A 27,448-nucleotide genomic window follows, 5' to 3' on the forward strand; every position below is an offset into this window, starting at 1 on the left:
CAATTTCCTTGTTAGATGGATCCTGTTGACATACAAGGGTTCTACGTATAGTGTTTTTGTTTTGACTGCCTTTTCGTATCTTATTACTTTTTTTACTCATTAACATGTGTACGGTCGCTTTCACCCTTGTTTTGTTTAAAAGGGTTCGTGATGCTTTGGTTTAGTTGTCAGTGTTGTATTTTGTGCTATTCTATTTTTCTATCTCTACTGGTAAAATTCTCGTTTAGCTTTAGTCCTGGAAATCCTTGTTTTAATTTCTAATTTTTAAAGTCTTTATGTTAGAGAATTTACATGTTCCGATGATTTTTGTATTTGCTAATGTCTTATGTTAGAAAAGAGACATTTATCAATCCGCTATTGTTAAGTACTTAGTCAATGGATATGACTCATAACAGTGGTTTAACTAAAGTAACACAATGGGTACCACTACTGAAGCAGGAACTGTTGACCCTTCAAGAGAACATGAGTTCACCTCTGGATTTTTGGTGTTGGTCAATCATACGTTTTCTGTGTAATGTTTTATTGTTGTTATTTGTCTTTTCTCCATTTTTTTATTATGGTCATGGTGCTTTCTGTTTTTATTGTCCCTTGAAATTTTATCTCTCTTTCTCTGTTACATCGTCTCGAATAAGCAAAAAAAAATATCACTGGACGTTATCCAAGCAATATCATATTTTCATATTTGCGGTTTTCACTACTAGTATATTGCAAAAGTTATCTCGAATAACCTGAAAGAAATTCTGATTCTTTTCTTAAGAAAGTTTCCCAAAAATGGACACAGCTGCCTTAACTAACTTATCAATCGTATTAAGGACATTGTCTGTGCTTTAAAATTCAGACGACATCGTGTAAAATACTAGTCATTTTGTTGGCAGATATCTTCATAATTCACAATTTTTGAACGTGTGCTTAGAACGAATGATTGTTTGTGGAAACTCCTATTGTCGTTTTATAGATTATTATCAATAAGCAAAATGCGTACAAAATGTAGCATTTTTGATTTCATCACTAGCATTGAGTAGACGTTGGAAATAACTAGTGATGGAGGATATGCTTACCCTTCCGGTGGACATGCTACGATCATCCTCAGTTTTTTTTTATGTGGGGTTCGTTTTGCTCAGTTTTTAGTTTTCTATGTAGTGTTTAGTGACCTTCTTTGCCTTTTGTATTCTTTCGCTTTTTGCCACGTCATTTTCGTCAATTTATGAGTTTTGAATGTTCTATTGATATCTCCCACCATCTTTTTGGAGAAAAGAAAAAGAGTTTAGCTTGGAGAAATAATGTCAATTGCGTCTTTTAAAATGAAATATTAGACAACAGAATTTTCGAAAATTATCTTGTTTATCTATTTCAATGTCATAAAATGTTCGCATTTTCCAAAAAAAATTTATAGTGTTGCTTGTTACAATGATACTGTTTTTATTTAAAATGACTGAAAACACATGGTCACTTCTGTTACCTAAAACTAATCGTGTCAATGCTAAAACTTGCTATTTTTAATATATGAAATTGTTGAGAACTACAAGTGTTGTTTATAAGATGAATTAAAGACAATTGATGACAAACGCGAGTTAATTGTTAGTTAGGTGTAATTCTGTACATCTCCATGTACTCTCCACCAACAACAAACAATGTTTCGTAATCGTCATTGTCTAAAAAGATATCGCGAGGTTCTGTAATACTGTCGAACTTGTCAAGAATTCTTCTTTGTCTGGTACCGTCTTCAGAGAGGACATGCAATGACCCTTCGTTAGCTCGATTAACAAATAAAGTTAAACCGGATGGCAACACGATTATACTTTCAATCGGTTTACTTTCTTCGTCATCAAAGCAGTACACTTCATCTCCTTGAAGTGTTATGCATTTGATTTCGTTATCTTTTGTAGTAACAACAATCTTTCTTCGATAAACATTCATACCATTTACACCGCAATCTGTATTTATAGCAACGACGGATGTCATTTCCTCTGAACTGTCGGGGCTTGCTGTCGAGGAAAATTTTTTAATGGCATTATCTACCACTATATAAATGTCTTCACGATATTTGCACAATGCTCCCACATAATCATTATTAAAAATCAGCAACTCCGGCTCTTTAATGGCGTCCCTTGCTATCTCTGCTTTGTACAGTTGACTGGATGCACACGAGATACATATTAGATTTTGGTCTTTGTCGTAACAGAAACGGCGAGGTTCCCCACTGAACTCAGTTGTATTTATAACAGTTCCAGTTTTTTTGTCAACTATCTGAAGTTCCTCCGACTCGGTACCAAGAACAATGTTGTCATTTCCTATACAAACTCCGCAGTATAATTCGGAACCATTGATATGATAAGTCTCAACTAATTCCACTCTGACATTCTCATATTCTGGATAAGGTGCACATCCAATATTTTACAGCACTTGTATATATCATCGGCTTGGCCAGCTAAATCGTTTTCCCCAATTTTATTAAATGTACCAATATTTTCTGCTGTTTCCAAGTGCAATTCATGCCAGATTTCTCAAGTGCTCTAAAATTTCATTCTTTATAAATATGAGGTCAAGTAAATGATCATTCCTTATGGCCTAAATTGTTTATTTGACGTACACTTGCTTTGAGTTGCTTCTTCAATGTGTCAACGTGGATAAAATATTGTGTTCTTGTCGCAAACTCTCTAACAACTCTGTCAACACTCATCCAGTGGTCTAAACTTGCAATTAATTGTTCCAGTAAACGTATTCGAATGTTGAAACTAGTATTTTCATCGTCACGAAATAAATGCAACTGTTTAGTAAATGTTTCAAACAAACAGTCTAGATTGGATTTAATCATAGCAAGAAACTCTTTAGCTTCTTCCTCCGTGTTATCGGTCATAGCTTTAAATTTGCTTTTTTGTTGTTCCTTTTCTTTTAAAAGTTTAATTGTTGCGTATTTAATGCTTTCGAGTTTATCATGAAGAGTGATGCAAACGTCGTCAGAACCGGTTGTTTCTTCAATCGATTTAACGTTTTCACAGCACCGGTGGTTTGAAGAGACGCACTGAATACAGCATAGCTGTTCGTGTTTGAAACAAAAAGCTTCGATATTATTCGTTGGGTGTGTATTGCATTGTTCTGAGATTGCATGTAAATCAATTCCAGATGTATTAGATCCCAGGTCTTCAAGAGCAACAACAAGATGTGTAGAGGAAAGCTTCATCCAGCTGTGCATTGTATTACATTTTTCACAGAAAGTTTCATCACATTCTTTGCACCAGAACTTGGCCACGGACTGTTGTTGGTGTCGTTTACAGGCACCACAGTCTTGTTGTTGGTCTTCCTTGTTTCTTGCAATCATAATTGATAGAATAAGATTATTTTGAAGTGCCGCTGACCATTCATCTGTAGTTGCTTTAACATCTTTAGGTTTCACAACTGACTTGCAAACTGGACATGAAAACTGGGTTAGTTTACTATTCTTGTTCCGCCCCATATTTAAAATGTGTTCGTGGATGCATTGCTTACAAAATAAATGAAGAATAGGTAAAATTTTCGGCTGTTTAACTGTTTCTGAACAGATCGGACAACTAAATAAATGTAACTGAACCTCTTTCGGTTTAGATAACGCCATTTTTCTGTCTTTGTTTCTGTTGATTTACTTCCGCTATACTGCGCTTTATTTATAACAGTAATTTGTAAATGAGGCTACCTTAATTGTTTGTATATGTTGGATAAAATTTTGCCAGGTTTTATAAACTCTAACCTTACTTTTTACTGATTAAAACAAATATGAAATTGTTAAACGATCGTTTAAGTATATCTTAAAATTTAGCGAAGCCAATATCACTAATATTATTTATAATCAAGTGTTTAATTTTCACAGGTAAGCGAGCAAACAATGTGTGTTTACATTTTCCACATTATTGACCACGTGTGAAAACAAAATGGCTAGTGACAAATCTATTGCAGATGAACTTGGAAAGATTACTTTGTTTTCCAAAGAGGGCTCTGAGATACTTGCGAATGTCGTTCTACCTAAGGATATCAAAAAATATTCTTTATTGGTTTTCTTAAGAAATCTGGCATGAATTGCATGGTAAGTGTAATTTCTTCACTTTGACTGCATGATAACTTGTTTAAAATTTACCAGACTGAGACCTAACGTATTGAAAATATTTAAATCGGTTTCCCAACCGTTTTCATTTTTTCATATCTCAAAATGCCTACCCTCAAGTTCTTATTGACACTTTCCGTAATGAATTGTGAAAAAACTACCTGTCTTCCTATAAAACATACTAGGTAAACAAATTCAGCAAATAAAAAGGAATTCATGGCTTCCTATATCTATCATATGGCTGTCAAGAAAGAAACTTTTACTACATAAAACCTCTTTTGTACCACCTTACACAACTTCAGCTGTTGATCCAAAGATGGATTATCGCTAGGTTATACGTACTATATATCAAACAAAATCAATTTTATTAGTTTAAAATCCAAACAATAGGATTCACTGTGTCTAATCTACCCAAGCAAAAAATGTTTGGACTCGATGGTATCTAATATCCGGCACGGTGACGGAAAATCAATAGACAGAGAAAAGGTAGTTTTCTGTTTATTTATTTGTTATTGTTATGATATCGGAGAATATATATACATATATAACTGTTTTATATTGTGAGATGTAATTTTTTCTACAACCGTTCTAGATTAACAGAGAAATAAGAAAAAATGCACGTCAAAATGACGAATTGAGTGAATCTTGCCTCGAATTTGTTTAATTTCTCCTTAAATTGTTCACATAGTACGGAAAGAAAGGTACTGAAAGAAAGATATTGACATGGAGATTGCAAAACTAGTCACTTTGAGCACTTCAATCCTTGTATTTCTGCGTATGGAACCAAAGAAATAGGTCATGTCAAAATGGAAGCACCCGGTTTTTATCAATGTTGTTTACTACACAATGACCCGGTTTTGTCTATGTATAGAACCCGGTTTTGTTCATTTTATGAAAAACAACGTTAACACTGGTACCCTGAAACAAAAAAATAAATTAACAAATGGCTGATCATGTGGGTTTTCAAACCAGATACTTCAATGAAGCTTGTGGCCAAGTTTAATTAAATTGTTAAAGAGGAGAAGATTGTTGTTAGTTAATTGGCAAAAACGCAAAGAAATGGTAAAAATCGTAATTAAAGGTCAATAATTCTTACAAGGATATCGACCAAGTTGACTTATTCGTATATATTGTCTTGCTGATCATTTTTTCTATATAACTTTTATATATTTCAAGATAATAGACAGAAATGGAAAAAAAGGAGAAATTTGTCATTCAAGGACATTGACTTCTATAAGAATTCGTGTGAGAGTTTTGATGTGTATGGACAAAAGGTAGAGCTCAACATTATGAACATATCAGCCCCTGTTAAATTTTCTCTATCTATAGCTGTTTTCAAATAATAGACAAAACTTGCATCCCCCTATGTTCTATTTTAAGCCATGTCGGCCATCTTTGTTGACAAGCGGGGGTCATCAAAAACTTTTTAAACTAGATACATGTACCCCAATGATGATGAAAAACAGTTAAACATAAGTTCGTTAGACCTTTTAAAACCGACATAAGATTGTGGATAAGGTTTGTTAAATGTATTGTAGCCCAGTAATTTCAGAGGAGAAGATTATGTAAAAAATGGACGACACACTAAATTCCAAAACATATAAACGAACCAAAATTAAAAAACATACAAGACTAACAAAGGCGAGAGGCTCCTGACTTGGGACAGGCGCAAAAATGTGGCCGGGTTAAACATGTTTTTTGAGATCTCAACCCTCCCCCTATAACTCTAACCAATGTAAAATAAACAAACACACAGCAATACGCACAGTAAAACTCAGTTAATTAAAAGTCCGAGTTGTGAATATTTGAATATATTTACCTATGTTGAAAGACATGCATAATGTCAAATCATAAAAATACAAATGGTTTAGTCTCTAAGAAACTTGTAAGATTTCTGCTACTATTTTTGCCAAATAAGTGCAATTTTGGTACTCGTCGCAATTTGGGAACTGTGACGTTCAATAACAAAACGATAGACAGAAAACAATACAAACATGTAGCATTGAAAAAAAAAATGTAAATATTTATTACAATACTATTTTTCACAACATGCCTCCTCTATAAAGTTATCATTTCAAATATCTTGATTATTTATATTATAATGTTAGTCACGAATCATACACAGTTCATGCATTGACATTATAGTTGTTTCCCTCATTTTACATTTCACTTATACTGTAACGTGTGAAATTTTGAAATGTCTAGATCCAAGTGGTATCATAGGAAAATGATGTTCTGTTTCAAAATATTTTATGTTTTTGTAGTCAGATGAAGATTCAGGCCTTTCGCCAAATCGAGTCAACACTTACTCAGAATGACATCAGGCTTGTCTTCATCAGCAACTCTACATCAGAGCAGACGACAGAATTCTTGCAGATTACAACAGTGTCCGTATGTGGAGATCTATTCTCGGATCCACAACTTCATCTGTATAAATTGTTCAGTTTAAAGAGGGGTCGGTTCAGATCACTTTTTATGCCTATTGTTTCTGGTTTGCGAAAATATGGAATGAAAGGAGTAACTGAAGGTATGAGCAAAACAGAACTTATTAACTCAAGTTTTTGTGAAAAAATCTGAAGTTCCATAATTAAAGGACACATACGAAAAATTACATTTGATGGCGTATATGGAAAATTGCTATCAAATATTTAACTATGTTTGCCTATATCATGTATATTGTTATACTGGGGTGAATGAGCAAGTTTATTCCGATTGCGTCATTAAGCACAGGCACTTGTCTCAGAATTTTTCCCCTATATACCTTAATATAACGTGTTATATTAAGGTATATAGGAAAAAAAATTCTGAGACAAGTACCTGTGTCATTAAGTCTGAACTTGACTACAATAGTTGCTCGAAGTTAAACTTGCGCTACCATGATTTGTTTTTGTTCTTCTTGTATTAATTGTTAATTCATGTTTTATTGTTTCGTTATTCAATGAAATCTGTAACCATGTATGCAAACACAGTTATAGCCTCTACAAATAATGATTATTAATTTATAAGGCGATTGGAATTACAGTGTATGGATATAAGTTTGGACTTTGGACAATAATTTCTGTGGAAAAATGGTTAAAAGTGGAATTCATAGCAAAAATTTGCAAATAACGAATACTTATCCATGCACGTAAAATTAAACATCTGCTAAAATCAAAAAGAAAATATGCTTATCGAGACAATAAGCGTATCTAAAATAATTCCCGTTTGGTAAAGATAATTTTTTAAGAAGCTATCTTTGTTAACCTTGCATCACTTTGTAACAAGTATTTGTAAGTCGTGAAAATTTATTAATGACTTTAAAATACCTACAGGTATTAAACTTGGTTACGAAACCGGACATCTAGCAGGAGATTCCTGGCAACAAGGTGGAACTGTTATCTTAGACACAGAAGCCAACATTAAATATGTGGTAAGTTGTATTTCAAATGTCAGTTTCCATTCATGACTCAATATATAAATAGCAGAGACGTCTCTGCAAATAGGTACCTATGCCAGGTATTCGGATGAAGTACTCAAATATGAAAAGTAGTGGATTTGAATGAGACTATTATCCTTGTTTGTTTTAGTGATGGGCCTGCAGGACTTAAACTCGCGCCGAACCATACTCTATACAATTATAAGCTGACCTGTGCTTGTAGTACGAATAATTCCCTACATGTCTCTTCCGTATTTCAGAAGTAATTTCAGGGGACATTTTTAAAGTTCGAATGTTCGTTCATTAAATTATTTCAATCAAATGTTGATTTTCTAGGACCTGTAGTACAGTCATTGCAGTTGGTACATTGTTTGTGCAATAATACAGTTCTTTCCTCTAAGCTTATATAATCCACTTTGTGACATTTATTTCTAAAAAAAAAATATTTGTATTCCATTTCTTGCAAATATAACTTTTCTGTCCAGCGTTTAAATGTATTCTGGTACAACTATCTTTCGGGAGTTGATATACCAGATTAAACGTATGTGATATAATTTTCATGTTCTATTCGATACCATTTGATTTCGTTCTAGATACATTCCAAACCTGAGATTAATTACTCTTTGACATGTGAATACTTTGCAATATCGATTTAAGAATGGATATTGTGAGTGATTTGAACACAATGGGTTTTTGTCGAGCCTTCGACTTTTGTCGAAAAAAGCGAGACATAGCGATCCTACATTCCGTCGGCGTCATCGTCGTCGTCGGCGGCGTCCACAAATATTCACTCTGTGGTAAAGTTTTTGAAATTTTAATAACTTTCTTAAACTATCCTGGATTTCTACCAAACTTTGACAGAAGCTTGTTTATGATCATAAGATAATATTCAAAAGTAAATTTTGTTAAAAAAAAATTCTATTTTTTCCGTATTTAACTTATAAATGGACTTAGTTTTTCTGCCAAGAAACATTACATTCACTCTGTGGTTAAAGTTTTTGAAATTTTAATAACTTTCTTAAACTATCCTGGATTTCTACCAAACTTGGAAAGAAGCTTGTTTATGATCATAAGATAGTATCCAGAAGTAAATTTTGTAAAAAAAAAAATCCATTTTTTCCGTATTTTACTTATAAATGGACTTAGTTTTTCTGCCAAGAAACATTACATTCACTCTGTGGTTGAAGTTTTTGAAATTTTAATAACTTTCTTAAACTATCCTGGATTTCTACCAAACATGGAAAGAAGCTTGTTTATGATCATAAGATAGTATCCAGAAGTAAATTTTGTAAAAAAAAAATCCATTTTTTCCGTATTTTACTTATAAATGGACTTAGTTTTTCTGCCAGTTAACATTACATTCACTCAGTGGTTAAAGTTTTTAAAATTTTAACAACTTTCTTAAACTATCCTGGATTTGTACCAAACTTGGACAGAAGCTTGTTTATGATTAAAAGCTAGTATCTAGAAGGAAATTTTGTTAAAATTTTGTTTGATTTTTTCCGTATTTTACTTATAAATGGACTTTGTTTTTCTTCCAGTTAACATTACATACAGTCTGCAGTTTAAGTTTTTAAAACATTTATTAGATTCATAAACTATCCTGGATTTTTACCAAACTTGGACAGAAGCTACTAACAATCAAAAGATAGTATAGAGAGGAATATTTTTATTTATTTTTTTCCTCATTTTTGTTGAGCCTGCGATTAACAGCAAAAGTAGGCGAGACACTGGGTTCCGCGGAACCCTTACAAATTTTTTCTTTAAATATTTTTATTCTGGTATTCTAGCTAAACCTTACTTTATGTATTTTTAAGATATGATCTACCTATGTATCAAGTAGTGATCAGTAGTTATCTACAAATAATCTACATATAATTCGTATACAAGTCAACAAGTCTTTTCTCTCTCTAAGGGGGCGTTTATTAAGGACTCAAGAAGCTTCATTGGTAACTTTATATCCAATTCCAATCCCTGGCCTTCTTTACTCATAATATATGAATATAAAGTAGGCTATAACAGATGTGTGTGTTATTTAACATGAAGCTATAGTTTTCATGTAGACAGAGCTTTGTTACATGTGATTAAAAGAAGAGCAGGGTAAAAACCAGTGAAATAGAAATTTAATTTCTGTATTCTTTGATTTTTCTGCCATATTTCTCTATTCTTTATATTTTTTGTTGATTATTCTTTATTCTTTATATTTAAGCACCCCATTATTCTCTATTCTTTATATTTAAGCACCCCATTATTCTCTATTCTTTATCAACATATCTTTATTTTTTTTGGTACATTTTTCTCTATTGTTTATATTTTTTCCCCATTATTCTCTATTTATTCAGTAAACCCCCATCCAGACCCTCATATTTTGCTGAATGATTTTCCTCTAAGTGTTTTTTTGTAGGTTCATGCTTTGTTGTAACATTGACTTTGTTTTGCTTTCAGCATGTTGAAGAGCACCCAGCTGATTGGCCAGACATGGAAAAGGTTCTCCCCTTGATGGGAATTCAAAATACTTCTATAGATTACAAGATGGCTGTTAATGATTGGCTAAAAGCTAGAGAGGAATCTACAAGCAAATCTTAATAACAATAACATAAGATGGCATCAGTGTAAATGAATGAATGCATGTGTTTATACATTTTTTCAAGTTGCAAAATAGCTTATATTTAATAGCAATTATTTTCATAATTTTACATTTATGTCAAATATTTATTAAATTTTGAATTAGTCGATGATTATCTATAGAAAAGATGATAGAATGATGGTTGATCTATAAAGACATGGTCACTAATCAGCCTGATGGTAAATCATCAATTGATAATCAGATATATTGTTATATACCATTCTTTTGTATTAATTTTGTAATATGTAATAAAGATTTTTAAAAATTCCTATTTCCTCATGTCACTATGTATACAAATATTCTATAACAAAACGTTTCATTGTTGACATCAGTTTTGCCCCAGTGGATTTTTTGAAAAAATTATTCATCTACATCACATATTTTCTCTCATGATGACACAGAAAGTTAAAGAAACCTGTTTTTTTCTTGTATGGCAAAAAAATATGTATACATCATTTTGTGATCTCACCTATTACAAAAAATGTTGACTCTATTTTTTTTCTGTTCAATCATTGAGGTTGTCATTATTGGCTTCCTGGGGTTTCTATGGTCAAATAATGATTTTAACAGGATTTCAGGTATCAATATTCTAAAAAAAAAAAAATGGGGAATGTGTCCATGGGACACAGATGATGCCCCCTTTGCATATAATGTTATAAAGGGACAGAACTCAAGAACGGTAAAATTTGTACTTGATCTGAGTTTTGTGGTAATAAGCATTGTGTATAAGTTTCATAACATTTGGTTGAGGCAAACTTTAGTTAGAGAACGGAAACAAAAAATTCAGCAATTTTTCCATTTGTAAAGGGGCATAACTCTAGAACAGCAAACGTGACGTCACCAAAATTCAAACTCAATCTGTGTTTTATGGTAATAAGCATTGTGCATAAGTATCGTTAAATTTGGTTGAGGCAAACTAAAGTTAGAGAACGGAAACAAAAAATTCAGCAATTTTTCCATTTGTAAAGGGTATTACTCTAGAACAGTAAAAGTGACGCCACCCAAATTCAAACTCGATTTGTGTTTAGTGGTAATCAGCATTGCGTTTAAGTTTCATAGTATTTGGTTGAGACAAACTAAAGTTAAAGAACAGAAACCAATTTTGGTACGTAGGGACGTACAGACGGACAAGGGTAAAACCTAATGCTCCCTCCGCTACATCGGGGGCATAAAAAAAATGACTACTTGAAATTCATACAATATGTCATAATATCCTTCAATTTTAGGGCTACAGGATTGGTATACCTGCCTCTGGGTGCAGGATTTTTTACTGCATTGTAGCCAATTGGTGGCCTTGGGCTGTTTTTAGCTCTTTGGTTGGGTTGTTGACTCATTCCCCGTTTCCATTCTCTATTCTATTTCTAATTCAACAAGCATTCTGAGAGTATTGCATGGCAATACATAGTCCCCTACCGTTTAAAAATTAATTGTACTGGAACAATATGCTAACTTGATCTATGACTTGTCATGATGTAAACTATATAACAATCTTCAAGCATGATGACAGAGTGTGGAAAACTGATTATTTAAGAATGTATTCATCTGATGTTTCAGTCACGTTGAAATCTCGTTCTGGAATTGTTTCCAAAACATGAGATACAAGTGGAAAATTACAAAGAATTTTTAAAATATTATAATCAAACATAACTCTGTGAAAAAATTGTGTATTTACAATATGTAGTTTTTGAGTAATAAAATTTTCAAATTTTATTACCAATCAAGTCAGTCTCATTAGCCAAAATGTTGAGAAAATGGGTGAGGGGTACAAGAAATGAATTGACCAGAAACATGTACATCCGATATAATTTTTTTTCTTTTCAAATTTCTTAGATATGTATTTTTTCAATCATTTATAACAAAGAAATTGAAATAATATACTTTATGGAATCTACTGACAGAAGATTTACCAGGCATTGGTTCACTTGTGTTTAATTTTTTTAATTAATTCTTTTAATATGCTTTTTATTTAAAAAAAAAAGAGAAAAATCCCACATTTACAAAATTGACAGCATGGTAAATTTGACACTAAAAAGCAACAAAATTTTACAAAACTTTCTTATATTAACACCTACCTATAGTTTTTTTTTAAGTTAAATCTATTCAGATTGGTCCACTTCATCTTAATTGAAAGTATGAAAAAAAGTTTAATTGTGAAACTGTGATTTTTTTCATGATTGTAGCCCAAAAATGGGTAAAAATTGATGAAAAATGGGAAAATCATCAGAATTCGGAACTTTCAAATGGCCGTAGCAAAAAAAGAAGTGCATATGATTTTTTCTTCGCCAATTATCTTTTTAAAGTCATATAAACCCAAAAATCAAGTAAAGAAAAAAAGTTTAATTCTAGAAATTTTTGGCTCCTCAGAGGTGTACATCCTTCAGTGAATTTTCTAAGTCCAAGGACCATAACTCTGCAAAAAATCATCAGACCAGAACAAAATAAGAACTTGGTCTGTAACTTGTCATGATAAAACTATATACCAATTATCAAATATATATCTTCAAGCATGATGAAAAAAAGTGTGGAAAACGGATTATTTGAGTGAATTTTTTAAGTCCAAGGACCATAACTCTGCACACAATCATCAGACCCAAACAATATTCAAACTTGATCTGTAACTTGTCATGACAAAACAATGTACAAATTATTAAATGAATATCTTCAAGCATGACGAAAAAAAAATGTGTAAACTGAATATTTGAGTGAATTTTATAAGTCCAAGGACCATAACTCTGCACAAAATTATCAGACCAGAACAAAATTCGAACTTGATCTGTAACTTGTCATGATAAAACAATATACCAAATATCAAATCAATATCTTCAAGCACGAAGAAAAAAAGTGTGGAAAACTGATTTGCCGGACTGACAGATGGACAAACAGACAGACAGACAAACAGACGGAGTGCAAATCTAAAGTCCCCTTCGACTTTGTCGGTAGGGGACTAATTACAAAGGTTCTTTCTTCTGATGATCTGAAGGAAAGGTGTTTGAGTAAAACTGGTTTAACCCAACCACATTTTGTGCCTGTACTAGGTCCAGCTATATATCTTGACTGTGTGTTGTTCCTTGTCGTTTGTGTGTCAGTAATTTTTTTCAGAGGTGTCCAGTGTTGGTCTGGTCTGTGTTCCATTCATATTTTTGGCGATTCTTGTTAATGTATTAGATCACTTGATGTTGTGTGCTAAGGTACACTAGAAATTTTTACATGGTACTGGACTTGCATTCAAAAGACAAGTAAGTTATTAAACCAAAGTTTTTTAATGGTAAAGTTGAAGTTATTTCATGGAATGTTTTACCAATTCCAATGATCTGGTTGACCCCTATGAAATATCTGTGTCGCAGATGATGGTGGATATGTTCCATATGATGTAGCCGCAATCTTGAGCTCCTTTTGTCGTTTAGGACTATCACTAATTACATTTAACAAATTTCCTACATAACTGGTTGATTTCCTATACATTAAAGTGCAACCTTTTCCTTTGCTGTAGAGTAATTTCTTAAATCATTGATATTATTTTTGGAGAAATATGAACGAGATCATCTTTGCTAGCCAAGGGTTACGATCCACTTCCCTCCTCTCCACCCTTGGCAGATTAAGCCAACATTTGTGATAACAGTGTTGTGCCATCTATCGGTAGATTAAAGTCACGCCCATTCCGAATACATTATTCTTGGCCAATGGTAGCACTTGAACTCTTCAATTTGGAGGTAAAAACACGGTAGCGTCTAGATTCTACACACTTGGTAAAGCAGGAAACGAAAATATACGTTGACTTTCATACATTTGTGCAAGAAACATACACAGGAACTTCTATTAAATGATTATAAACATTCAAATTGTCACTAAATATAGTCGTGTGTTTAGGGATGTAAAGACTTGTTGCACAATAAGCACGTGCCAATTGTTTACATACACTTTCTACATTTACACGATCATGTTATAGACGCTTTTTGATTGGATGCAGCGAGTTTCAACTGCAACCAATGAAAATCACTACCTTGTGTCTCCGAAATTCTATCTCAATCCGCCAAGGGAGGAGAGGAAGGAAGTGGATCGTAACCCTTGGCTAGCGAAGATGGAACGAAATGGGATGAGGGGTTAACATTTTTGAGAATGCAACTTTCCCAAAAAGATCAGTTTTTCAAACATTTAAAACCTATTTTTTTATGAGTGACTGAAAGGTTGTTATATACACTAGTAAAGTTTATTACGAGGTTTAACATCTATCAATTCAAAAGGAAGTTGTGATACGTCCAGATTTTACTTGCCATCTTTCTTCCCTTTCAGGTTTTCCTCCTAGTCATGATAAATATGTGTAGGTTTAATGTGATGTAATATATCAATTGGGAGCTATTCTATGTCAGACAAAGAGCCACTGGAAAGGGTTTTAAAAACTTCTAGTTATATTTTTGACATAACAAAAACTTTCAATTTATATATTTTATTAACAATAATTTATAATTGTAATTTTATAACAGTGACTGTGTCAAAAATTTAGATTAATAATTTCATTTCCTAATTACAAATTCCAGATGATATTCAAGATAAATGAAATTATTTAAATTAAGTAAAAAAAAACTTTATAATTACAAAAATTAATGTCTGCCCTAATTTAATGTCTGTGTCGCTATAGCTACAAACACAATAAAAAAACTGGCATGTGTATTCTGTCTTCTGTTGGATTTAGTAAACAAATCTTCTTTCAGTAACCATGTGATGAATTTGACGATTTACCTGCAAAATAAAACAACAAATTTACTTAGATTAATTAATTAATTAGAATACTCCAGGATCTTTTTTATGATTTGATAACTCTACTGTCCCTAATCAGCATCATGTAAAATTGTCAGTGATGGAAAAATGAGTTAAGTATACAGAAAATGAATCAGAAATGTGTTATAAAGTGGAATAATGCACTGTTTATCCCTGATATGCTACACTCACAGAACTAATTTTTCTCATAATTAAAGAACCTTATTGAGCGTGCTCACATACCCCATTTCCCCACATTGTCATTGGAGAAATAAAATAAGTGTAAGAAAAAAAAATTGAATCATAATTTCCTGTCAATATGCACATCTACATAGTATGTCCTTATTATCTACACAGTTTCATGAAATTCTGTTGTGTGGTTTGAGAGGAGTTGTGATGACAAAAGGTTGCAGCAGTATATTGGGCAAATAAGTACAAAGGGGCGTAACTCCTAGAAAAAAAATTGAATCGTAATTTCCTGTCGATATGCACATCTACGTAGTATGTCCTTATTATCCGAAAAGGTTTCATGAAATTCTGTTGTGTGGTTTGAGAGGAGTTGCGATGACAAAAGGTTGCAGTAGTATATTGGGCAAATAAGTACAAAGGGGCGTTACTCCTGGAAAAAAAATTGAAACGTAATTTCCTGTTGATATGCACAACTACATAGTATGTCCTTATTATCTAAAAAGGTTTCGTGAAATTTCTGTTGTGTGGTTTGAGAGGAGTTGCGATGACAAGAAACAGGACTGACGGACTGACGGACGGACAGACAGATGGACGGGTCAAAAACATTATACCCTCCGCAACTTGTTGCGTGGGGTATAATAAATAAAAGCAGAAATAACTATTCCAGAGCCAATCAATGAACAAATCAAAATAAACAAATCCAGACAGCCAATAGTGGAAATCTACTTTCAGTGGAATAGATTAGTCTGATATTTTAGAACCAAGTCTTTACTAGCCAATGGTAACATATTTATTTATACGCATTCTACCCATCTTCATGATCTTATTGTGTATCAACTTTCAAATATTTCTATTTGCTTTTTATACACAAGAATTACAAACACATATAGTTTCTACAACTGCATGGCCATCAAGTGTGATACAATATTTCTCCAAAAGAGACAGAAATTTTTCAAATTTAATCACAAGACTTGTTGGGTTCTGTAAATGTTTAGTTTTTTTTTTTTTACATTTTCGAGAGAGGAATAATATCGTATTGCACAAGATTCTTTTATTGGAATCTCTTTATCATTTATAGACAATATGAAGACAAACTTTTATCTTTCTTTTTCAATGATCTGCAAAAATATGCTTTCTTTCTATGTGATGTCATCAGGCATGGTTCCCATTTGTTCCCGATGTCATAATAGCAAATTCAGAGGAAAGCAAGAAAATTTGACATTACCATTACATTTGACCAGTGAACAGATGAGATCAAATGTACCACAAACTGATACTCAATCAGTTGTTGAAAGAATTAACGGCTAAGAATTAGAGAAAAATAAATTTACTGACACACTTCAATCAAGAGTTAATCAATAAATACTGTGACATTTAATAAAGAAAATTAAAGAGGTTGTGACAAATAGACAAAAGAAGAAAAGGTGATCATAAATCCAAAGAAAAGTCAATTCAGAAGTCATAAACTGGATATATATATATATATATTTATATACATAGTAGTAAATACAAGTACATTGTATGTGTAATACAATCGATGGCAATCATGCTGTATCAGCCATCGGTGATGATATCGATATCAGTCACGGTTGCAAAGGCTTTATCAAACCCCTAATCTGTATGATGTCACGAAATCGATATCAGTCACCGTTACAAGGGCTTTATCAAACCCCTTATATATGTTTTACGTCATGTCACGTGAAAAAACATCTAAATTAGTTGTATTTGAGGTACATGTATATAATAAAGTGTATATGATATGGCTATTTCAATATCACACTCTGTATCAACCCTCAACCAACATAATCCTTCCAGCAGAGCTCTTGGGATTATATTGGTGTCTCGGGTTGATACAGGTGTGATATTGAAAAAGCCATATGATATTTTCTCTCTCTCTCTATATATATATATATACCATGTACCATATATACACAACAAGAGTGCACACACTGTATTTGGTATATTTAGATTTCTAATTTCAGAACCATAATATAATGCCTCATACAAATACTAATCATGATCAATATCATTTTCTGAAAGTTCTTTAATGATACATGAAATATATTTATAAAAGGCCTTCGGAACTTTGTATAATGTGTATCTGAATGAAGGTTATCCTAAAAAGCATAAGTTGGTTCATCAAATATATTACAAACCACTATCTAACACGAACAATTTAGTTTCTTCTCACCTACTTTACTGACCATGACGATAAAGGTTTTACTACAAATATAACATAAACATAACATTATCAATGATCCTTGACTATGAGGTCAAGGTCAGATAAACCCTACCTGACAGACATATACACCTTACAATCATTTCATACTTCATATATAGTTTACCTATTGCTTATAGTATCTAAGAAGACCAAACTACTGACACTTGACATTGACCAATAAACCAGGAAAATCAGGTTAAGACAGATGATACCTGCCAGACAGACATGTAAAACTTACAACCAATGAATCCATATACCAAACATAGTTGACCTATTGCTTATAATATTTGAAAAACAGACCAAAACACACACAAAAATCAAAGCAAGGACAATGGACATATGAATAATATTTTTTTCTTACATTTCTATCTTAAACTGAATGCTCTGTAATCTATATAGATACTGCATGATTTAGCTAAACCAACTATAATTATTACAAATCAAAAATAGGCAATATTTTTCAATACTCATACAATTGTTCCCTTAGTGCAGGTCAATGTCCATGCTAGCAATACAATTAAATACCATACAATCTAGTCATGCTAGTAGTATAAAACAGTGTGGTATGATTGCCAATGAGACAACTTATAAGTGTGTGCAATAGTTTCTTCTCACTTTTAACACATAATACCTGATTTTCATAAGTAGTCATTGATTTGCATTTTTCTATCAAACATAACTAAAACATTAAAACAACTATGACTTGGAAGATTCAAGTATTAATAATGTATTGATACGTGTGATTCAACAAGAATAAGGAGAAACAGGCTCCTTCTAATCAAATGTATTTTAGAGTATATCAAATGGAGATAAGTATTTTTTATATAAAATGAAACAAATCCAAATGTTCTAGAAGTTTCTTTCTGAGATAAATTTTTTTACACACTGGTCAACCTAGGTTATTAATGGATGCTTTACACATATATAATATATATTATAAAATTGAGAATGGAAATGGGGAATGTGTCAAAGAGACAACAACCCGACCATAGAACAGACAACAGCAGAAGGTCACCAACAGGTCTTCAATGCAGCGAGAAATTCCCGCACCCGGAGGTGTCCTTCAGCTGGCCCCTAATATATATATATATTTAAGAGTTTTTATTGTTTAAGTACTCGAGAGGCTACAATAGACAGGTTATCCTGTTTTATATATGTATGGCTTTCACATATATGTATAAGGTTCAAGCATTCACCAAATATGTTATTTCTACATAACTTTGAATCACCATGGAAAACATATTTAAATTTTTAAAACAAAAACAAAACACACAGAGGCACATGGAGCTGTCTTATAAATTATGGTAGTTCCAAATGGAATTTCCCACAAAATCTTGTGTGTAGAAATTAGCAATTAATGATTGTGTTAGAATTCCAATACAAAACATGGCTACTAAAATACAGTATCTTAGCATCATTGGTGATACTTTTACAATCTGACAACAATTGAGTGAACCGTACACTAAGACAAAGCAAATTCTTACATTTCTTGAAATATACATTAATAGTGTATCAATAAAATCAGGCCCTTTTACCAAAATAATTATCTATGCAAGAATAGAAACTTAAAAGAGAAACATCCAGATAAGAATGTTTAACTAGCATAATTTTGACACTTAGCCCAAAGAGCATAGAAACTTCTAATAGCCCATGCAAAAGATATGATGTTCGAAATAAAAATTATGAAATAATTCATGGGGGCTTGAAATTATATTGATTTTACCACGGGTGGCCCTTTATGCTAAATATTTTACCTCGAGTCATAGCGAGGGGTAAAATATGGGCAAAAAAGGGCGAGCCCATGGTGAAATCAATATAAATTCAAGCCCCCATGGATTATTTTTATTCTAATAGGACAATGATGGCAATTCTATTTGATCCAAGTGATCTAGGTAATGGAAAATATTTGCTGTTCCTATATTAAACACACTATTATCATTGATGTAAAAGACGAAGAAAACTGAATTAGTGATATGCTTAAAAGATTGACAATAACTTACTAAGACAGGTTTGGATGAAGTTGAATGATTATCTTACTTTTATTTAAGAAAATGGGTTTTCGACAAATTCTAATCATCATTTATTTATGTTTTCAGGTTTTGACTACTTTCAGTTTTTCGTAGAATGCTTATAGGTTCTTGTCATCGTTCAATGACGACATTTACAACATCTGACCTCGGGTAACTCATTCATTAAAAGCATACGACATGGGAGTAAGATTTAATCAGCCCAAACAAATTATGATATTGCTGAATTTATTCGTATTTTACCACAGGTGTGTACTCAACGGGTTTGAAGAACGTCATATTAGAATAATCATTAGACTATAAAAATAAAATGATAGACATGCAATCTTACCAAAATATGGACTACATGCAACTCTACATTATAAAGAGATTGGAATACAAATTTAGGACGTAAACACACAAATATATGTATCAAACAAAATGTGATTCATCTCAAGATTATTCTCACAACCTAAGATTGCTTCATTAAAACATAAAATACTCAAGGAAGACTCTAAACTCTTCTGATGAATGAAACTGCAGAGAAATGAAGGTTTCTGACAATTTTCAGTCTTCCCATGGTAGTATGTATGTCTGAATGAAACATCTCTATAAATCATGATTATTTGTGATGATATAAAAGTTTGAAAATCAATTGTTACTAATAGAGTCCTAAATTGGGTTCCTAACAGAGTAACTGTTTATGAATCAAGCATATCCATTTTGTAAACAGGTTTCACATCATTTAACATAAATCTCTTATACCATAATGGCCTAAGGTGGAAATTATATATCAATTTCTGTTATGGTTAGTTCATTACTAGGATATACTTTCTTATAAATCATTTACACAAGATGAATACTGAAGTAAATAATTGAAATATGACCTTGACCATGAACAGTTACTCTAAAAAGACTATAGAGTTTACATACAATGCTTATTACACAACACCACACAGGGACTTTTACCTGTATAGTAAGTTCCATAGGGATAAGTTGATTGTTGTGTGGTAAAGGGTGGGAAAAATCCTGTAATATCACCATATATACATAAGATAAACACATCTTTAATTTCAGTTTAAAAAACATTTAATAAAATATTTTCTACGGTCATGTACCATTTGGTTTCCATAAAGCAAAAGGCTTAATACTATGCAAAGATAATGTACCAGTTGTAGTAGAGATGTCAATAACCTTGCATCAGTATGTTTGATCATAAACATCATCTAGATTGTTTAATATATGAATGTTATGTCTTGTTTTTCCAGGTATCAATGGCTTTAAAAAGAGAACTGTTAGGAAATTTAACTTGCAGGGATGGTTAGACCCACATAAGTGTAATTTTATTGTTATTTCGAACAATCCATTCATGTTAGGGATAAACCCCATCAATCTTCCTAAAATGTATGTTAATTCAAACTAAGATTTCTTAATTCAAGAAACAATAAATATATCTGCAAATTTGTACAAAAATTCCTTAAAATTGCCTTGTAAATAGCACAATCAGGATATACAACTCTGGTTGTTCCAGAAAAAAAATCAAGTCTTTCATGGCTTTTAAAATTCTGTAGGAGGTAGAGCAATAAAGTGAATTTCTTATGAAATAAGCTGTAAAATTCTGTATGTACAAATGTATCTTTTGTAGGAGTCCTAAGAAAGTACCTTCGATGACTCACATTGTTTTTCTAAACATCTCTCATTTTATGAAATATTATTTACAACATGTATTATTCTTAATAAAATTCACAAATTGTAGGTAAAAGCTCTTAATGACTTTGTGCTTTGCAACACCTTCATATTAAAACTATGAATTAACTAGTAATTCTATTGCTTGATTTATGTACTAGTTCTAAAAATTCATATACCGTAGATTCATTCATTTTCATGAGTACCAGTTTTAGTGGAATGAGAAAAATTGCATTTTTGTGGATACTTGATTTTGTGGTTTAGCCAATTTATGCATATAAGCCTATAGAAAGATTGTTTTAATTTACCTATTCCAACTGAAACTCACGGAAACTTTTGAAATCCCATGAATTTTATAAAGCGTCCAAAGTAAAAATACTATTGGATGACTGCACTTATAAAAAATACTACCTAGAACCTACTGTATACTTTACATACATATATTAATGATGGATATCTGATTTCTATAATTACCTGCTGGACTTTGTTGTGTTTCAGTTGTTATAAATGGTATGTTTTGACTGACATAAATGTGCTATATGAAATGTAACTATATTTATATATTTATATATTGTTTTCTATAATTACCTGCTTGACTCTGTAAATTAGCGTTTGGTTGTCCTTGTAATAAAGGACTTGTTGGAACATAATTATTACCTGGATGGTTACCAAGGCCTAAAATAAGAAACATTTCATGTCTTAAAAATCCAAATTTTTTAAATTTTTTTAAGAGTTTTTTTTATTTCTAATAATACTAAACATATGGCACCAATAAAAAAAAATACAAAATCAAATCATAGAATGGCTTAGAAACTGGTAGAATACGAGGCTTTGCAGAGAATAACTTATTTTTCAAGCTAAGTACAAATAAAATGTATGTTTGGAGACAATATATTGTTCTTATCTTTATACTGCAACACTTAAAACCTTTTATTTTACAAATGAAATATTTTGGGTAAAAATCAACAATTAGGAGTTTGAAATGGACGACACAAAATTTCCCCAACCTACAGAAACACATTATCATTGTCACAAACAAGTCAGTGACTTAATATCACAAATGAATATTCAATATAATTTGATTGGCAAATAACACAGTTGCAGTATAAATCTTCATATTTTCATATGAGATAACCATAAACATTTTTTTTTTTTCAAGTTTTATATCCTTTTTTACATGTAATAATGGTATTAAAGCCATTTTAATTGGGTTTTGTATTAACAAGTTTTATAAAGGTTTTATTTTCATGTCTTGTCTCTCCGTTTTTTTTATATTACTGATGGTACCTTCAGAATGTTCTAATGAGTTTTTCTTGGTGTGGGTGTAGAAAACTGAAATGCCCTACTCAGTAAAATCATGGTGAATTATTATATTAAATCGCAAATATATAGCAAAATTCCTAACTGGTTATTTTCTTTGCCCAACAAGACTGTTCATTTTATATTATGCCAATGAAATACACAGACTTATCAGACAAAAAAAATTACAAAAATTGATATATTGTGATAATATGCTACCATCATTTCTGTTGCTTACCAGTTCTATGAAACAAACTTACCCTGAGGTATGCTGTTGTGTAGCAGTGATTTTACTGTAGACTTACCCTGAGGTATGCTGTTGTGTAGCAGTGATTTTACTGTAGACTTACCCTGAGGTATGCTGTTGTGTAGCAATGATTTTACTGTAGACTTACCCTGAGGAATACTGTTGTGTAGCAGTGATTTTACTGTAGACTTACCCTGAGGTATGTTGTTGTGTAGCAGTGATTTTACTGTAGACTTACCCTGAGGTATGTTGTTGTGTAGCAGTGATTTTACTATACTTACCCTGAGGTATGCTGTTGTGTAGCAGTGATCTTACTCGTGTTACTGTAGACTTACCCTGAGGTATGTTGTTGTGTAACTGATTTTACTGTAGACTTACCCTGAGGTATGCTATTGTGTAGCAGTGATTTTACTGTAGACTTACCCTGAGGTATGCTGTTGTGTAGCAGTGATTTTACTGTAGACTTACCCTGAGGTATGTTGTTGTGTAGCAGTGATTTTACTGTAGACTTACCCTGAGGTATGCTGTTGAGTAGCAGTGATTTTAATGTAGACTTACCCTGAGGTATGCTATTGTGTAGCAGTGATTTTACTGTAGACTTACCCTGAGGTATGCTGTTGTGTAGCAGTGATTTTATTGTAGACCTACCCTGAGGTATGTTGTTGTGCAGCAGTGATTTTACTGTAGACTTACCCTGAGGTATGCTGTTGTGTAGCAGTGATTTTATTGTAGACTTACCCTGAGGTATGTTGTTGTGTAGCAATGATTTTATTGTAGACTTACCCTGAGGTATGTTGTTGTGTAGCAATGATTTTACTGTAGACTTACCCTGAGGTATGTTGTTGTGCAGCAGTGATTTTACTGTAGACTTACCCTGAGGTATGTTATTGTGTAGCAATGATTTTACTGTAGACTTACCCTGAGGTATGTTGTTGTGCAGCAGTGATTTTACTGTAGACTTACATTGAGGTATGTTGTTGTGCAGCAGTGATTTTACTGTAGACTTACCCTGAGGTATGTTGTTGTGTAGCAGTGATTTCATGGTAGGAGAATGTGGTGGTGGTTGTATTCCTCCTGTTTCTTTATTGAAAGATGATAGTTTTATACTCTGGTACCCTGGAACTGGTTTAGGCATTCCTGGTAGAGCATATGATGAAGGAGATGTGTTTGAAGGTTTTGTTTGCACTATTGAAGTCATACTCCATATAGGAGAAGCACTAGTTTTACCTTGTGGTGGTGTGGAACGGTTAACAACACCAGAAGGTGACGGGGATTTCTGTTGTACATGGGCCTGGTCAATTTGACCAAACAGACTTTGTAATAAATTAGTTGCAGTTGCCTCCCCTTTTGAAGGACTTGTCAAACTAGCAACTGAATGTGGACTATGATAGCTGCCACTAGATTTAGAGGGTGACTGTCTTTGTCCTCCCCCTGGGGATGCCAAGGGGGAGACATGATGAGCTGATATGTGTGCTGACGTTGGTGATATTCTTAGTCCCTGAATTTGGTTTCCTGTTTGCATGGACACTGAACCCTGAGATATTGAACGCACCAGAGTTGGTTTTTTAGCACTATCTAAACTATTATTTCCTATGTTTGGTGGAGAATATTTTGTGACTGCAGGTCTTCCATGAAGAGAAGTCCCAGAATGCACTACAATAGTTTTTGGTTTATTAACTCGCTGAGTAGTAACAGTTTTTGGTTTTCCATCTCCGTGATGACTTTGGGAAAGTTGTTTCTCTCGACTTTCAAGAAATTGTTTATATGCATCTTGATTTATCAATGATGTAATGTTCCCTGATGCAGCCTTCTGAGTCAGATACGAAGCTAACTGGGCATTAGTAACTTGCTTTTGATGTGCTTGAGTCGGTGATTGTTTTTGATGTGCTTGAGTCGGTGATTGCTTTTGATGTGCTTGAGTGGGTGTTTGCTTTGGTGCCTGTGCTGCTTTCAACTTTTGAACCATTTGATGAGCATCCTGTGGTTTTATCTGTAGTGATGACTGTACAGCATGTTGCTGGTGACCTTTTGTTGGTGAAGTTTTGCTTTCTTCCTTCCCAAGCTGATGTTGAAACACAGAAGATGCATAATTCTGAAATTGTGCTAGAAAAGTTGAATCCTTTTTATTTTCAGACTGCTGGGCTACATGGCTAATATTATTAGTAGTATTTTGTCCTGAGGTTGGAGATGTTAGGGATGATCTTAAAATATCAGAAACCACATGATCCCAAGATCTATCACCTATGTATTTTTGAGATGCTGCCGAAGATGCCAGTAGTGAAAGTCCAGGTGATGTAGCACTAACACTACTTCCTGTTTTCTCTTTATTTCCTGTCATCATCTTGTCTGCTGCAGATTTTGCCAATGAAGATGACTGCTCATTCGCATAATCTAATAAGGTGGGAATGATTTTACCAGCATCCCCTGAACCTGGTGGTCTCACTGGAGTGCTTCCTGGAAAAACAGGCTTCTGGGATAGTCCTTGTGCACTAGCTGGGGTAACACCCTGTTTTGTTACCATTAGGGGGGCACTTGATGGGGTTATTCCTTGCTTAGTTGTCATGGTTGGTGTGTTGGCAGCAGAATTTGATGTTTTGGTTATCACTGGCACTTTCTTGATCTTTGGTCTGAAAAAGATGTTAAGCACTTATTTCAAATTTTCAAGACAGTTATTGGAACTATATATTAACTGAAGAAAACAATTGTGGATGTGATAAAAACAGTTACTCACCAATCAATCCCATCAAAATATAAATAAACAAAAACCTTCTACATTGTTCACTAATCTTGTTACCACTATGGCTATTATTTTACATTCGTTTTCATTTAACATCTGAGTAATAAATTCTGTATTAACTAGCTTTGAACAAAAGGGATCAGACTTTTAATCCTTGTTGAAGGACGTACAGTGACCTATAATTACTTACTCTATGTCATTTGGTCTCTGGTGATAGTAGTCTCATTGGTAATCCTACCACATCTTATTATTTTTATATTGTCTCAGAGTATGCCATATCTTCCTTGACATACAATTTTTTATTTTAATGTGAATCTTTTCTTGATTGCTTTGTGCACACTTGGAATAAGCTTTTCCTAAATTAGCTTTTCCTACAGAATATTTAAGTCTTTACTCATTTTCTGATAATCAGTGATTTTTTCTAAAAAGGTTACTATCAATTCCTGCACCTGAGGTGATAAATACTTACGGGTTTGTCCAGGCTACATGTCCTGGTCTACTTTCTTTGAATAGAACACTGAAATGAAACCATTCTTATTATAATAGCATTCAATATGTGTAAATATGTGTTAACAAGACACAAGTTGATAACAATGATTATGTAAATACTAGATGAACCAATCCAATGACTGTATAGTGTTGACTGGCAGCGGCATATACCACTTCTTAGCTATAAATAGATCACATTATAAAATTGTTTTCATATTTCTATTTTTTTAACAAATAACAAATCAACAGCTGAAACAGTATTCAGTACAAGATTATTCGAAGTGAATATGTCTTTTTGAACACAGAAACAATGAACTATATGTGTTTAAAAAAATATTTTAAATCTTTTTACCCCTTGTAATCATTTATCTTTGATGGTATGATGTTACACATCCAGCAAATAACCATAAAACTTTATTGTGTACCAGAGCATGTTAATGTGATATGATTTGTAATACATATACAGAACCATATTTATTACATGCTAGGTCACAAGGTTAAGTCAATCAAATGAATTACAACTACCTGAAAGCATTCAAAATCCAGGCCATTCAATCTTGTCTACCTGAAAGCATTCAAAATCCAGGCCATTCAATCTTGTCTACCTGAAAGCATTCAAAATCCAGGCCATTCAGTCTTGTCTACTTGTTTTAAATACAGCATGCTTAGCAGTGAATCAGCAAGTATCAATTTTAAGGTCTATGGTACTAGTAATGAAACTTGGGATGTAATGCATGACCTTCCACACTCAAGGCCAGCATGCCATTTCCATTGCAATATTTCACTTTGATTGATTGGAGGATTGTTGTTTGTTTTAAGTCCAGTAGCAAATGTTTCATGCATGTTGAGGATGAGAACCATTTAACTATGAAGGTTTATGATTATTTTTTTTTGTATTTTACCTGGTTTGCATCCATCCTTTTGGCCATAGTATTTTAACCTCTCTTTCAATAAATGTCTTCAAGTATTCCTCAGCTGTTTGTGTTCTTGTTTTCATGTAATTATAGATCTTCATCTTAACACGAACAACATCACACAACAATGCCCTAATAAAGAAAATCAATTGTAATATCAACAGCAGCAGGAAAATCAATGTAAATAAAATGCTCCGCAGGGCGCAGCTTGATGAGACCGCAGAGGTCGAACCCTGAACAGTTGGGGCAAGTATGGACACAACATTCAAGCTTGATACAGCTCTGAATTTGGATTGTGATTAAATATTTGACACAGCATAGGTTTCTGACACAGAATGAATGTGGTCTAAGAACTTAAAAAATTTAAATTGGACATTCACCTATTATGAGCCAATATCCAAAATCTAAATACATGGTTAGATTCAGCACATCAAAGAACCCCAAGAATTCAATTTTTGATGAAATCAAACAAAGTTTAATTTTGGACCCTTTTGACCTCAATGTGGACAAAGTTGATAATGGGGCCCAAAAATAAAAAATCTAAGTACATGGTTAGATTCAGCATATCAAAGAACCCCATATATTCAATTTTTGTTGAAATCAAACAAAGTTTAATTTTGGACCCCGATTTGGACCAACTTGAAAACTGGGCCCATAATCAAAAATATAAATACATGTTTAGATTCAGCATATCAAAGAACCCTAAGAATTCAATTTTTGTTAAAATCAAACTAAGTTTAATTTTGGACCCTTTGGACCTTAATGTAGACCAATTTGAAAACGGAACCA

General features: G+C 32.7%; 3 protein-coding genes across 4 annotated transcripts in view; 1 reads left to right on the forward strand and 2 right to left on the reverse strand.

The window, feature by feature from the left end:
* Positions 1-2,511: 2,511 nt before the first annotated feature.
* Positions 2,512-3,628, reverse strand: LOC127716618 (E3 ubiquitin-protein ligase TRIM33-like). The gene has a single exon (XM_052222866.1). The coding sequence runs from the start codon at positions 3,590-3,592 to the stop codon at positions 2,555-2,557; it is 1,038 nt and encodes a 345-aa protein (XP_052078826.1). The 5' UTR covers positions 3,593-3,628; the 3' UTR covers positions 2,512-2,554.
* A 227-nt stretch (positions 3,629-3,855) lies between these two features.
* LOC127716624 (peroxiredoxin-like 2C) lies at positions 3,856-10,387 on the forward strand. Its single transcript, XM_052222872.1, has 4 exons — positions 3,856-4,057; positions 6,340-6,602; positions 7,387-7,484; positions 9,936-10,387. Exons 2-4 carry the CDS (start codon positions 6,344-6,346, stop codon positions 10,074-10,076), a joined length of 498 nt encoding a protein of 165 aa, XP_052078832.1. The 5' UTR covers positions 3,856-4,057; positions 6,340-6,343; the 3' UTR covers positions 10,077-10,387.
* Positions 10,388-14,544: 4,157 nt separating this feature from the next.
* The window catches only part of LOC127716604 (ubinuclein-1-like), a 33,719-nt gene continuing 20,815 nt past the window's right edge, over positions 14,545-27,448 (reverse strand). Inside the window, exons 12-17 of one of the 2 annotated variants that reach the window (XM_052222842.1) lie at positions 26,648-26,791; positions 25,726-25,773; positions 23,528-25,146; positions 21,562-21,648; positions 20,257-20,316; positions 14,545-14,853 (exon numbers count right to left, since the gene is read on the reverse strand). In XM_052222842.1, the coding sequence (XP_052078802.1) occupies positions 14,822-14,853; positions 20,257-20,316; positions 21,562-21,648; positions 23,528-25,146; positions 25,726-25,773; positions 26,648-26,791 (1,990 nt within the window). In that variant the 3' untranslated portion in view covers positions 14,545-14,821. The remainder of the gene's footprint in view (positions 14,854-20,256; positions 20,317-21,561; positions 21,649-23,527; positions 25,147-25,725; positions 25,774-26,647; positions 26,792-27,448) is intronic. The other variant, XM_052222843.1, reaches the window with a different exon arrangement.

This window comes from Mytilus californianus, unplaced genomic scaffold (genome assembly GCF_021869535.1).
Source record: "Mytilus californianus isolate M0D057914Y unplaced genomic scaffold, xbMytCali1.0.p SCAF_9, whole genome shotgun sequence".
Taxonomy (NCBI): Eukaryota; Metazoa; Mollusca; class Bivalvia; order Mytilida; family Mytilidae; genus Mytilus; species Mytilus californianus.

Coding starts and splice junctions, on each gene's coding strand:
- LOC127716618 (XM_052222866.1), bottom strand. CDS start 3,592: ATGGCGTTATCTAAACCGAAAGAGGTTCAGTTACATTTATTTAGTTGT.
- LOC127716624 (XM_052222872.1), top strand. CDS start 6,344: ATGAAGATTCAGGCCTTTCGCCAAATCGAGTCAACACTTACTCAGAAT. Junction 6,603..7,386: donor AATGAAAGGAGTAACTGAAG/GTATGAGCAAAA, acceptor AAATACCTACAG/GTATTAAACTTGGTTACGAA. Junction 7,485..9,935: donor AAGCCAACATTAAATATGTG/GTAAGTTGTATT, acceptor TTTTGCTTTCAG/CATGTTGAAGAGCACCCAGC.